Here is a 14,628-nt window from a genome sequence, read left to right as displayed (position 1 = left end):
CGAGGTGTCTCGGGTTCAAGTCTCAGTGAAGACTAGGACTTCGAATTATGGGATTTTTTGGGCCGCCCCTGAGTTCACCCAGCTCTAATGGGTACCTGATTTTAGTTGGGGAAGTAAGGGCGGTTGGGTCGTTGTGATGGCCAGATGACACCCTCGTTAAGCGTCAACCTTTATATCATTTCCTATGTTATTTATATAGTACGCTATAATATGCGCTATGGATACTTTACTTATTTTTCTCAACTATGATGATAATGTGGTTAGGAGCAACTTGAATATTGATCACGATTTAGAAATCACAGACACGGAAACGTTACGAGACAATGTTACGCGGCTCATCAACCGCAATTGAAAGGTTTAAAGTATCTCAGATCTAGGGTAAAAAAAAAAAACTCAACGGTGGTGACACTGATACAATTTACGGTAAAGTCAACACGCCTTCTTTGCGATAGTAAATGGGACGCAATAAGATTTATTAACATAGGGTTACACAGTTTTCTCCCCTTCTTTCTAATTTTAGACTTTATCATCAAATAGACCTTTTCTGTTCTGGATAGAGAGACACAAACCAATACGTCAGAGAGGTTACCGCACTAAGTAAAATCCCAACATTTGCCATATTTTAGTACTGTCATTTTTATGCTGTTTTTTTTTTTAACGGAAATGAGGCAGTCGCCATTGTTAGGCATTGTTTTGTTTGTAACATATCTGACATATTTCGGATGTTCCTTACAGGGTTGAAGATAATTTACTTCCTAGTTCAAAGCTCCCGCAGGACTACGGGGGGATGGCAGCTGGAAGGCTATGAACCCGGGACCATGGAGAAGTCCGAACGACAGTCTAGAGCGAATACCGCACGACCAAAGCGAATGAAAAATATTGCTCTCAAAGCATTCATTATGTTCTCCACTTTTGTTAGCGTGGAAATGCTCGCCACAGAATTGTTGAATATTTTATGCACCACGAGAAGCTTCCTTGTTTCCCTCCCGCTCGCAACTCCAGAATGCGTCTTGACTTCTGCTTCTCACGATCACGTGACAATGAGCACGCCGGGAAAAGTAAACAACGTCGACCATTGACAACTATCAGATAAAACAAAGGGAGAGAAGTCTTTCACCTGTGTTTGAAAGAGCAAACCAAGAAAGAATCACGAAATTTTTAGTCTTATACAAGGAGCACCCAGAAATAAATGACTATCCAAATGTAATCCTACACGCGGGATTCCAAAAGTACATTTTATACATTTAAAGCTTATCCCTGACAAAGCTACGTAATACGTCACCTAAATATCTAAGTCAGAGATCTGCAACAAGCAGCCCGGGGCCCACAACCCGCTCGGTGAGACAATATTTGGTGGCCCGCGGTGAAGGTTTCAATAGTTAAAGCAGCACGGTCAAAATGTCTGCCTACCTCTTTGATCCGAGTTGTAGAACTTAGTGTTTATAAGACGAAATAAAAACAAGCAATAGAAGAAAAAAAAAGAATACTTTTAAAACCAAAGCTTATCTAAGGGGGAAAAACCGCTAATTGCTGACACTTATCTTAAAATTAACAAAATAAATTAGAACTAAATGATTAATTGATTGGTTAATTTTTTGGGATTGATTATTGTATTGTTATCGACTATGAATAATTTTGCACTATTTCAACTTGATCCGAGAATGGGAAGTGGGAGAAAATTTCTCATTAAGTAGCATCTGTTTCCCTTGTTTCGAAGTCAAACAAAATAATTAAAAATAATTCATTACCAACAATTAATAAACAAACTGTTTTTTTTTTTAATTGATTCATGTCTTGTCAGGTTCAATGAATAATTGTGCAAAGTTTTAACTTGATCAGAGAATGGGTAATGGGAGAGAAAAACATGTTCAAACTTTTTAATATACAAATAGACAGACAGACAGACTATGTGTTGATATTAGCATTGTAAAAAACAAAACAAAATCAAATTGCATATATTTCAAATATACGGCAAAAAAATGCACTGAAAATAAAATAAATGTGTAGATTTTCTGAAATTTGCACATGTAAATACGATTCCAGACTCATTTCTCTTTAAATGAGAGAAACTATGTTTTCTTCCACTAAAGGTATAAAAAAAGAAATAACTGTATACTGAGGTGGCTGTGGTCGATACAGCGCTTAGAATCTAAATTAACCGATCCGAGGTAAAGGGTTGAGTTCCCAGTAATGCTATCAAACTGTGACTAATAGTTTGTTGATAACAGATGGTGAGAAGTCAAGTTGGCAAGTTGTTATGGAGTGCCTGTGTGTGTGTGTGTATTTCCATGGTGACGGTGGGAAGAGGTTAGCTATGCAGTGTGAATGATGCAAGATGAGCGGCATTGGCGTCTGCTGTCTTTGGTAGGACAGACGACTCCAAAACGCCATACTGAAAAGACGTGTTTTTTTGTAGTAAGTTAGAATTTGTTTTGAATACCATTGTGCATTATTATTTATTACTAATGTCTGCTACATGCATTTCATTTCCCCTCAAGTTGAATTTGCTTGCCTCGAGTTGGGTTTGTCTATATTGTAATAGAAGTTACATATAACATTGTTCACAAAGAATTTATTCAAGTCATTGCTAGTTAAAATCTATCTATCTATCTATAGTTCGTCCATCGTGGTTCGATGATGACCACTTTGTCATCCTGGGGGCTGAGGGCTTTGCACTGGGGTTCTATGCCTCTTCGTGTGGCTGGTGAGACCTATGTGAGCCCGGAATGTTCGGCTGCACACTCGGCAGGTTATTCCAGCTGGACATAGAGTCGTGGGCCTTGCTTTTCTTCTCTGGCGTTTTCTTCTGCCAGCGTTGTTCTTTTTTCCTCAGCAACCTGTGCGCCAGTTTTCACAGCCCGACGCCATGACGCTCTGCCATGCGCCTCTGTCTCCCAGGTGGCTGGGTCTATGCTGAACGCCTTCAAAGAAGCTTTGAGGGTGTCCCTAATTAGTTAAAATCTAATACGCCTACAGCGGCTTAGTTGTCTACCAGCAATTTTTTTATTTCTACAAGTCAACGGCCGTCAACAGCACAGTTTATTTAAACAGAATGGATACCTTACTAATGCTACGCTGGCCCAGAGACATGTCAACTGTACTAGGCCTGGCTCAAACAGTATCCACAAGACACTGTAACATTCTTTAAGTCCATTATACCACAAAATGTGAACACTGGGGAACACCAAAGTGAACAAACTTAAAAGTACACTTGTACTATAGTGACTAAATTAAGTCAGACCTAATCCAATGTTGCCACTCGAGGCGAGCTAGGGTCGATGACTTACTAAATTTACTACCGGGCTATTCCAGAACACGGTAAGTCTTTCGCGAACACACTTTGTTGGGTGATCAATAGATACACAAAGAGATTAGCATTTATTCGGCGTACATTTACATGAATGAATCCAAACAAAAATCTATTTTTTCTTTCCACCCACTCATTCAACGGTCATTCCCAAGTGGCGTAGGTATATATCGCCTGTCCAGATCTACTTAAGGCTAAAACTGACCTTTTTTTTTAATAAAGATGAAGTCATTTTTTCAGAAAGTGAAATTTTAACAAGCAAAACAAAAAAAAAATACTTTTGGATCAGTCATGTAATTAAATTTGTCTTTAGATCTAGACTAACAATAATAAAAAAAAAATCTGTGCGATTAAAAATTTGAAATATTTTTTTACCAAATGTTTTTGTTTAAAGCAATTTCATGCTTTTAGCGTTCTCATTACGCTATGATCCTATCACTGATCTGGGCCAGTTGGGAATGGGTAGAAAGAACAGGGTGATCGCTTTTTAGATGTATTTTTATAAAAAAGGAACGACCTGAATTCGAACTTGTCGGCTAAAGCCTTCTCAGACTTCTCAACCACTCTGCTAACGAAGGGTCTATGAACATGGAAGATTGTAGAGTTATATTTGTTTCTGTTTCATGTTTGTGTTAACTAGGCCTCAGACGGCAGCCTAATATAAAGCGGACTAATTCAGCTTAGACCACAACTTCAGTCAAGTACTATTTATTTCCCTTTTTGAGATACCAAACTAAGTAATTTATTATCAATAGTTAATTCATTACCTAATTGGTTTTTTTTTTATTGATTCTTATGTTGCCAGGTAAAAGAAAAAATTGTACAAAATTTCATCTTGATCCGATATTGGGGTGTAGGAGAAATAACGTGTACAAGCTTTTGGCCAGACACACAGGCAGGACAAACATAGTGAGTTCACATAAGCTTTGTAAAAATAGAGTGCCAGTGTTTGCATGAAAGTCAACGCACACGTGAGGCCGCCTTCCTTCTTCCAAAAAGAAATTCTCTTTATTTACATCCGGGTATGTTCGACTCCAGTATCAGACGACACCTTTTTCCCCGGTCAGCCATCAAGAGGTAGTTTCGGAGTTTCGCAATAAACCTGTCAATGCGTTCAAACTTCAAAGTGAATAGTAAATAATATTTAAGTGCAGCGGGCTTTAAAACAGATATTCACAAAATGGTGTCAGAAGCACGACTGAATCAATGACTCAGAGCAAAAAATAAAACAAGAAACACCCATTTCGCTCATTTCAAAGCAACTGTCTAGTTGTTTTTATCGAGGCAGTAAAATGTGGTATCCAACACTGAGACGTACAATGCTAGGGGAATGTACTCTTGAGGTCTTGATATATGAATCAAACAAATTTGATGACAAACATAGTCAAACTATGTTATGAATATAAAAGTATTTTTTTATTACTTTTATACTAGGAGAAATGTACACAAGTATTCTTCTTCGAGTGAGTTGTGAGTTTTTGGCACATCGGCACAATTTAGGCCATGTCGTGCCCGAGTATTCTTCTTCGCTAGTGCCTATTGTGGTGGCTAAGTGGCTAAGCGCTTGGCTTCCGAACCATCTCGGTGAAGAGTGGAATTTTGAATTTCGGTATTTTTAGGGCGCCCTTGAGTCCACCCAACTCTAATGGGCACCTGATTTAAGTTGGTCGTTGTGCCGGTTATAAGCCGTTGACCAAAGAAACCGATGACTTAAACATCATTGTGACCTATAGATCGCAAGGTCTGAAACGGGGAACTTTACTAGTGCCATTAGAGCATTGAACAGTTTGCCAGAATCAGCCAAGAAAACCAATGACTTAATAGAGTTTTAGTCTGTAACAGGCACGACTAGATTGACACAGGACACGTAGTTTTTTGTTTGTTTTCCATGGTTCGGATGTTTCTTCAACCATGTTTCGGCTGTTCCTTCAGAGTTGAAGATAATTTACTTCCTAGTCCAAACCTCCCGCAGGACGACGGGGGGATGGGAGCGGGCAGGGTTTGAACCAGAGACCATCGATAAGTCCGATCGACAGTCCAGCGCGCAAACGGCACGACCAGGCAGCCATCCGTCGCGTAGGACGCAATCATCACCTTCTTTGAAGAAACGGCTGCAATTTAAAAGACAGGATCAGATGAAATCAATATTTTAGAATACAAATCTATGGCCTTCAGGAACGTTAAGCTGGCTCACAAGGAGAGCAGGGAACAGCGCAGAGAAGAGAAGAAGAAGAGAAAGCGATTGGAAGACAACATCAAAGAATGGCCGGCGTGTCACAGAAAGGTCTCCTCTAGTTAAGGCGAAATACAAAGAGGAATGGAGAAAGACGGTCGACAGATCCTATGAAGTGCCCCAACGATCCAACAAACTAAGGAGATATATGATTTATTTTTCCACGTTCGTATTTCAAAAATAAAAACAAGAATTTCAAAGGAAAATCTTTAAAAAAAAAGCAAAGCTTATCTAAGGGGAAGAACTCTGCGCTTACAACTATATCAAGAATGAAGAAGTTATTTCCCTTCTTTGATATCAAATTAATTAAATAATTACCAATAATTAACTTACTAATTGGTTAATTTTGTAACTGATTCTCGTTTTGTTAGGTACAATAAATAATTGTTTGAAGTTTCAACCTAATTCGAGAATGGGAGAAAATAGTGTATAATAATTTAAGATAAGATAATTTTTTATTGATCCAATCAAATGGAAATTCAGTTTGACTAAAACTGACAACCTCAGCGTAACTACTGTAACTACTGTAACAATAACATTATAGATGCAAATGCGAGCAACATTCACACACGAAACACATTCGAAAACATTCGACATATTTAACCATATCTGTGAATACTGAAGGATTATTTTCCCTTGTTGGTTTTAAAGAAAATAATTAATAACCAGTAATTAATTTAACAATTGGTTAATTTTTTTTATTGATTCGTGTATTGTCTACGCCACTGAATTGAGTTGCAAAGTTTCAACTTGATCCGAGAATGGGTGTGAGAGAAATAACGTGTACACACTTTTTACCAGACAGACAGCGTTGATAAAAGTTTTGTAAAAAAAAAAATGCAAGTCCGATGACATTATTGTCTATCGTGCTCGACTGGGTGCAACAGAAACTTATGGCTCTACCGAAAATACAATTTAGAATTTACGACATTAGAATGAATGCTTAATATTGTGGTCTTAAGGAGGAATTCTACGCACAGGTTAATTTACTGGCAGATTATAATTGCGCGCATCTTCACAGCTCGCAAGTCAAAAGTAATAAAATGAACATTGGCGTAGCTAGGGTGGGGGAGGGAGGGGATAATTTGAAAACTCCCAGGCCCCCCCCCCCCCCGTGAGCGAGGCCCCCAAATGAGCGTTTTTTTTACATTGAATATTAAATGATACACAAAGATGTCAAGCACCCCGGGCCCCCAAATGATGGCAAATTCCTAGCTACGCCTCTGAAAATGAAGAAACAGACCAAGGAAACACTGCTGCCCATGACTTGTCAAGGGCGGTAACTCTTTTACACACCAAATTTCCACTTGACGTTCATCCCATCAGAAATGTGACATGTCACAAGTTCATCGCCCAACTGTCACATCTTAAGAAGACACCGGAAACATTCACGCTCAGCAATTAGCAGACGAGAACAAGAAATCCGCCCAGACCAAGCAAAAAAAAAAAAGTAAAGGCTGTTGTGCTGACCACACGAGACCCTCCTTAACCGTCGGTCAAGGAAACAGATGACCTATACATCATCCACGCCATAGATCGCAAGGTCTGAAAGGGGTGCTTTAATTTTTTACTATGTACACTTTTAGTTCGCATCGATATCAGTTCAGCTTTTCCTTTCGAGTGTGTGTTCTCACTTGAACTCAGAGACGGCCCTAACAATTGCAGGGCTCTATGAAACGGATTGCGCAGGGCTCAGTCTGGGCAGGGATAAGGATAACAAGTGAAAATTAAGATTTTGTATAAAAAAATAAATTGGTCTTTGCATTTTATTCATTCTGTATTAAGTACAATATCACGATATGATTTTACTTTACGAGCCGAGCCTTGCGTGTTGCGAAGTCACAACAGTATATCATCGAAATTCTGTTTCCTACATAGATCACGCTCAAAGGCAATAGCAAGTATTGCCCAATTGTTCAATCTATCTTCGTGAATTGTTGACCTGAAGTAATTCAACGACACCCCATTATGATTTCCATGAGCCCGTGAAAAAATCAAGAGGCCGCGGGAACCATGTAACATAAGTTAGAATGGTTTAAATTTAATAATATACACCTAGAATTAGCGCGGGGCCCATTACGGCCGCATAGGTTGCAGTAGCCTAAGACACTCTGCTTGAACCCATGATTCTAATTATCTAATTTCCGGGCGGCACTGGGTCGTTCATCACAATAGCCTTTATTCCAGTCCATTGACATAATCCTAATGAATCTGACCCCCCCCCCCCCGCTACTAAGATTTACTGAGGCTTCTTGGAGGCCTGTTGTCAACAGCCTTTTCCCAGCCTTTACAACCAAATTCCTGGCACTGTGGCGCTGTAACACGAATCCATTCTTTACCCGTTGTCTTTCTTAACAGACAGTCTCTCCGGCAGACAAAACCAGGAAGAAGGCAGAGTTAAAGGTTTCCCCCCCCCCTCCCCCAAATGTGAACCAGAACAATAAGTCTATAGAGATACGTTTTGTATTGACGTGTCATCAGGGTTAAAAGGCAAATGAAGTATGTCGCCCATGCAGCTAAAAGGTGACACGAAGAGGGGGGGGGGTACTCTGATAACGTGATAACATTCTGGTGTGTTTTAAGACCATGTACACCTTCCGGATTTGTTTTAAGGGGAAAATGTAACACCGACAGCCAGTTACAGGGGCGGCGTAGTGTGGAGCAGGGATTACTAAACTGGGAAGGGGGCGACCGTCACGGTTCAAGGCAATACTAAAATCTCAAAGGACGCCCTATAGCTTCCCCCCCCCCTTTCTGTGAATGCAGAGTACGCGGGGCCCGGGGCGAGTTACACTCGCGGGGCCCCGGGTGAGTATATATACGCGGGCCTAGGAGCCATAAGCGTAGAATATTTATACAATACCACATCACGCTAACAGATTCGCCCGGCTCTACTGCCTCGATGGTCTTTTTGTTACCAAACATAGTACCTTACGTTGGTACTGTACTATTGACCGTTTAACTATGTACTCGTTCTGCGGGTAGGATTTGGCTTGCATGATTTTGTCCCCAGTCCTCTGACATTGATTAATTTTAATCAACGTAACTACTGGTTCAGAAACATTTTGCACGGAAAAATCAACAAACAAGGTAATAATTTATGCTTTTTGCCCCCCCCGGTCGCGGGGGGCCTTGGGCGGTTGCTCACTTGCCACCCCCTAAGGTCGCTTCTGGTGAATGGAACAGAAGTTGTTTTTTTTTTTTTTTTCACATTTATTTTTTCGTTGCTGGCATTTTCTATACCTCGAGTTGTGCTGATACTTATAAGTATTCATAGAATGTGGAATTGTAGGCCTTGAGTTTAATACGCTGACAATCTCAATGACAAGTGGTCACTCCACTCGCTGTTGGGAGTAGCAGAGGCGTAGTGAGCAAAAACGTGCGCCCGGGGCAAGGTATTTTTTGGCGCCCCACTCCCCCATTTGCCATGAACATCACGTACAAATATAGGCGCCTCTCTGAGTGTGGCACCCCCTCCCTTGCGGGTAGCGCCCGGGGTATCGTGCCCCCCTTGCTCCTCCCTTCTCACCACGCCTCTGGTGAGTAGACTGTAGACGGACTGCGCTAACTGCTTTACATTATCAGCAGGTCTGGGGGCCAGAATACTAAGATATATATACGAAATACTAAAACTACACAAAGTCAACTAATGGAAAGCAATCACGTGACATATACTCATAGACATTGACAGACTTAAGTCAATACAAGCTAACAAAAAGTCAATACATATAAAGCAGAACAAAATATAGGCCTAACAAACGGACACTGTTCTTTTTTCATAATTGATTGCCTTTGCATGGGGTAACCATATGTAAAAAAAAATTTAACTGACTTTCAGAAGTAAGAAAAATACAATATAATTTTTATTACCCGGAAGTTCCCCAGAGTACCTTAGGCTTTAAAGATCAATTTAATCAAGAATTTAATGAAATGATCTATCATAAAGAAATTTTAAAACAAAAGTTAATGGAAATTTCCGTTTAGTGGATAATAAAAAGTTGACAACAATAAGACTTGAAAACTTTAAGCATTCGTAAATATTATTCAACACTTGTTATTCTACCCAGACTTTGATTTCACGTAGAGTTAACCAGACTTGAAAGGACAGCTTCCTTTTAAGGTCAAGAAATTCTACTTTAAAATTCTACTCCCTCGGGGAGTCCTCCTTCCATAACCCCTTCTTACACACAGTAAACTTTACCTGTATTAAAATAATTTATTCAGAAATTGTGATTTCAAAAAAAAAAAAAAAAAGTTTAATTCAGTTACCATTTTCTACCTTTGATCTAATGTAAGACTCTAACAAGGTAAATCTTGACTTTGTAAATCCACAAGAGACTCCTACAACAATGAACTGTTAGGTTCGAGTAGAAATCAATAGAAAAGTACATAGAAGCAATATTTTTTCACAAGCTAGTCTTCATAGAGTGTCAAGACATGTATGCAAAATTTTCCGTGCCTATGCAGACCCAGGTGCGACCTACATATTTTGCCACATCCAGTACAGACGTAACCATTTTCCGAATGTGGCTAAAAAAGGTACAACAAAATTTAAAACATTGTTCTACATACCTTCCAATGTCATCTCTGTAGTGGTCTAATCCTCCACTAAAAAAAAAATTAAAAAATATTTTTTTGAAAAATGTAAAGAGAACCAACCACACATGTTTTAAAATTTTAATAAGTAACAATTATTTGTTACAATAAAGGTTTCTAAAAAAAAAAAAAACAATAATAAACAATTAGTTAGAATGTCAATGAAATATATTGTGGAAAGTGTAAAATGCAGTGTATGTTGTAGGGCATTAATGTCTTAAAGTCAACTACTAACTTGCCCAATTCAAACATTTTCTTTAAAATATATCCAGTATATGTTTAAATTGCTTATAATGTTATGGTTTAATATTTCTGACTATCACTGAAAACCTGACATTTAATAAAGTTGGCAGATGTACCAGACACACAATAATCTTGTTCACAAGTGAAATGATGAGGTTTCAATTACATAAGGTCCACTGTTAGGGGGGACCCTTCATTTCCTTTTTATAAACCAAATTGCAAGAAAATATTCCATTGTTCATTATAACTGTTCAATAATGCACAGATTCCACTCAGTTAGAGGAGCCACTCAAAATTGAGTCTATTGAAGAGTTATGGTTGCTGCCTTACACCCCAGGCAATATATTAATTAATATATAAACATTGAATGTGAAAAATAAATAAATAATATATGTTACATTAAATTTTTAATTTTACTAAAAATTAATCAAAGACCATTTCGACCACTTATAAAAGTATTTCATAATCATTCAAATGTTATTCAGTCTATGACTCATGTTTGGTGACACTAAAGAATTATCAGTATGTAAGGCCTAAAAAGAGAAAAATAAAAAGATGAGCCTGACAGTTGTTATCTTTATTATTCTCCTTTCTCCCTTATTTTTTTTATCATCATGAAAATGCTAATTTTCTTATTCTTTAATCCTATCATTAATTAAAATAACTTGTTAGCCTGTGAGATTTTCTTTTGGAAAGCTAAGTTTGCTGTGAGTATATAACCTCTAAACAAACTGGTGATGTAGCCCTATTTATGGTCTGATGCTAAAGTAAACTTATTTAAAAATAGGTTTATTTTAAATACTTTCCCTATTGGAATGGGATATCGCTGTCTCTAGCTTATGTATAGTATATATTTTTGATTTATAAGACCGCTACAGTGCGACTGTGTTATTCTAATTAAATATACAATGTCTGATCATCCAAACACAACCGTACTGCCAGACTACCCATTTAATTCTTTCAGTGTGAATTATTTTGATCGAAAAAAAAATGTTTTCCAGGATGAACAAAATTTGGGGGGGGGGGGGGGGGGGTAGAGTTACTTAAATTTTATTTTATTAAAAAACATATTTGATCTTATTTTAATTTTAAAAGAAAATAAATTGGCTACAAAAGTATAATAAATAAAATTATTCAAGAATTTTTTTTTCCATTAATTTTAAACTGAGCACGGAAAAGGAAATATTTTTAAAAATTCATTAAAAAATCAATATTCTGAAAGATTTAAGCTTTCAATTAAAGATTTAATCCATAAATATTGAAAAATCACAATACTACACATTAAAGTTTAACATAAAAAAGGTAGTGAAATTAATATTATATACCAAGTTACTCGCTGATAGTAATGCTGCACTGAAAGAGTTTAGTGAAGAAACAGAAATCCTCTGTACGAAATAAAACACTTTTTTTTTCCTCAACTTGGTATTGCAAAAATATTGAAAACATATTAAAAATACACAATTTAAGTTAATTTCCCTAATAGACTCACAAAAGTAGACACAGTAAACTTATTTGAAAACTGAATGACCCCGATTCTTGTCTTCCCTTGTTTATTATATCTACAGCTCCTCAGAAATAACTCAAAACTTATCTTAGTACTATGGACATTCCAAAGTTTATCCATGAGCAAGTTATCATATTTGCTGGGAGCTGCTCAATTGTAAACAACATATTCATGCAACCTATAAGATCTTGATATGTGAGTAAGAGTAGCTTCTCAAACTATGAGACCTTGAAACATACATTACAAGACTATGACTGAGTTAACTAAAGCTCTAGAGCCCATGGATGAGAAATATGAAAAGAAAAGGTTGAACTGTTTCAGTGATCAAGTATGCTTACTTAGTTGAGATCCCATTCATTCTGGGACCACCTCTGTCATAACCAAAGCCATTCATGTCTTGTCCGCCAACAAGACTGGGCATACTAGTCCACAACACTTGAGTTTAAAGTTTGATCTTCACACTTCCAATTGAAAAAAAAAAACTGAGGAAGAACAAGTCATAACAAATCAAGTTGAAGAGTTTTAAAATTTAAAAGTTCGTTGTTTTTTTTTAAAACTATATAGGAGACTTCAGACATTGCCAGTGACAGATCTTTATGGAGACAGCTTGCTGCCCAATGCGCCGAACGGCGCGGGAGGACCTAAGTAAGTACTAAGTACAAAAAAAAATAATAATAATCATCCTATCTATGGGAAAAAAAAACTATAATTTCCATCCACATCCTTACCGCCAAAAAAAGGTAAATAGGCTGTGCATCCGACTGATTACAACGTGGTCACATAGGCGCAGAAAAATTACATTTTAAAAAATCAATTATTCAATTACTAAGTTACTATTGAAAATAAAATGAAAAAGAATAATGTATATATATAAATGTATATTCATTGTGTGTAAATGATAACACATATTAGATCTAGAATTTATATCAAAAATTGTCAAAACCATTAGTATTTCCATTTTAAAACTTAATGCAAGGTTCAGTAAAAGTTTAGCTAGATTCTATAAATATAGTCTGATATTAATATATATTTTTTAAAGTCTAGATCTAGAATTTAGTAAAGACTTTAAGTAGTAATTTAAATAAAGTCTAAATCAACTATAATATTTACTAATTTAATACAGTCATGGGGGGAGCAGTTGCTGAGTGGTTAGTGCTTGGCTTCTGGGATTCTGGGTTCGAATTTTTGAATTTCAGCATTTTTAGGGTGCCCCTGAATCCACCCAACTCTAATGGGTACCTGACTTTAGTTGGGAAAAGTAAAGACGGGTTGGTCATTGTGATGACCACATGCTTTTTAACCGTTGGCAAAAGAAACAGATGACCTTTACTTTTTTTTTAATATAGAAATATAGTCATACAGTACTCACTCTAGATCTGTAATATATATACTAATATAGACATAACAGTAAGCCAATTATTAATAGAATCTAGATTTATAAATGACTTAGATGGACTAGATCTAATATATTTAAATATCATTATAAAAAAAATATATAATATCTAAATTCTAAGACTAGTCTAGAACCAGTACTGGCAGTACTTAACTAGAACTAGACTCTAGACCTACATTTAGTATTATATATTCTAATACAACAAAAAGTATATAGATCTATATCTAGATTCTAGATCTAAACTCTAGGGTACTCTAGACCTAGGGTTAGGGTATAGAGTAAGAGTCTATAAGTATAAGTATAGACCAATATATTTATTGATGGTCCCGGGTTCAAACCCTGCCCGCTCCCATCCCCCGTCGTCCTGCGGGAGATTGGGACTAAGAAGTAAACTATCTTCAACTCTGAAGGAACATCCGAAACATGTAAAACATTTTACAAACAAAACTATAATAATATTATTTAATATAAATATATCATCATATAATAAAATATATTCATAGATCTAGACTCTAAGACATGTCACATTCTATGATTCTAGAATCTCCAATCTACTTACTACTAGATCTCTAGTCTCTAGTATAATCTATTCATCTACAGTCTACATCATGATCTAGAATTATTATATATAATATTATAAATACTATTATAGTCATTCTAGTCATAGACTTCATAGAGTCAGTCTAGATTAGTACTTATTAGTCTAGAGTCTAGAATAAAGTGAAAGTGACTAAATAAAAAGTCTAGATTTAGATTGACTAGGTCGCCTAGATTGGCTAGATCATGCCTAGAGCCTAGAGAGCCTAGACTAACTCTAAGACTGCCTAGGCTAGAACTAGAGACTAGTGACTAGAGTTAGACTCTTACTCTTAGTAGTCTTAGTCTTACTCTTAGACCTAGTCTAGACTTAGAGGGTTAGATTAGCCTTGGCCTTGATTAGGAAAGGTAGCCTAGTCTTAGAGTCTTACTAGATCTAATACTAAGGCGACTCTTACTCTTACTGACTCTTACTACTCTTAGTCTGAAGTCAGACTTAACTCTTAGAAGACAAAATGACAACACAATATTACAATATGAGAATATGTGAAATATGTGAATATGAATAATCAATTCAATATTGTTTACTTACTAATTACTTAGTTACTAGAGTCTACAAACTATATCTACCCAAATCTAGATCTGACTATATTATACTATATCAACTACAAGAATATTGAATACCTAGACTCCTAGATCAAGTCACTAGATTCAAGATCTTATGTTGTCTACAATAAAGACAATAGAACAGAATAGATATCGAGACACACCTTCTTGTGTTATGTATTCCGAAACGAAAAATACATTTGTGTACA

The 14,628-nt window shown here is 36.8% G+C and overlaps 1 protein-coding gene across 5 annotated transcripts in view; it reads right to left on the bottom strand.

The window, feature by feature from the left end:
* LOC106067622 (epidermal growth factor receptor kinase substrate 8-like protein 1) overlaps positions 1 to 14,628 on the bottom strand; it is a 103,347-nt gene extending 88,719 nt beyond the window's left edge. For 2 of the 5 annotated variants that reach the window (XM_056044815.1, XM_056044817.1), the window contains exons 1-3: positions 14,498 to 14,628; positions 12,222 to 12,365; positions 10,113 to 10,148 (exon numbers count right to left, since the gene is read on the bottom strand). In XM_056044815.1, coding sequence (XP_055900790.1) covers positions 10,113 to 10,148; positions 12,222 to 12,304 — 119 coding nt within the window. In that variant the 5' untranslated portion in view covers positions 12,305 to 12,365; positions 14,498 to 14,628. Of the gene's footprint in view, positions 1 to 3,060; positions 3,219 to 10,112; positions 10,149 to 12,221; positions 12,366 to 14,497 lie in introns of those variants that run through there. The other 3 variants (XM_056044824.1, XM_056044816.1, XM_056044825.1) reach the window with 3 other exon arrangements.

Source organism: Biomphalaria glabrata, chromosome 10 (genome assembly GCF_947242115.1).
Source record: "Biomphalaria glabrata chromosome 10, xgBioGlab47.1, whole genome shotgun sequence".
Classification (NCBI taxonomy): domain Eukaryota; kingdom Metazoa; phylum Mollusca; class Gastropoda; family Planorbidae; genus Biomphalaria; species Biomphalaria glabrata.
The sequence above is the reverse complement of the archived record's forward strand: the minus strand, read 5'-3'. Positions and strand labels throughout refer to the sequence as shown.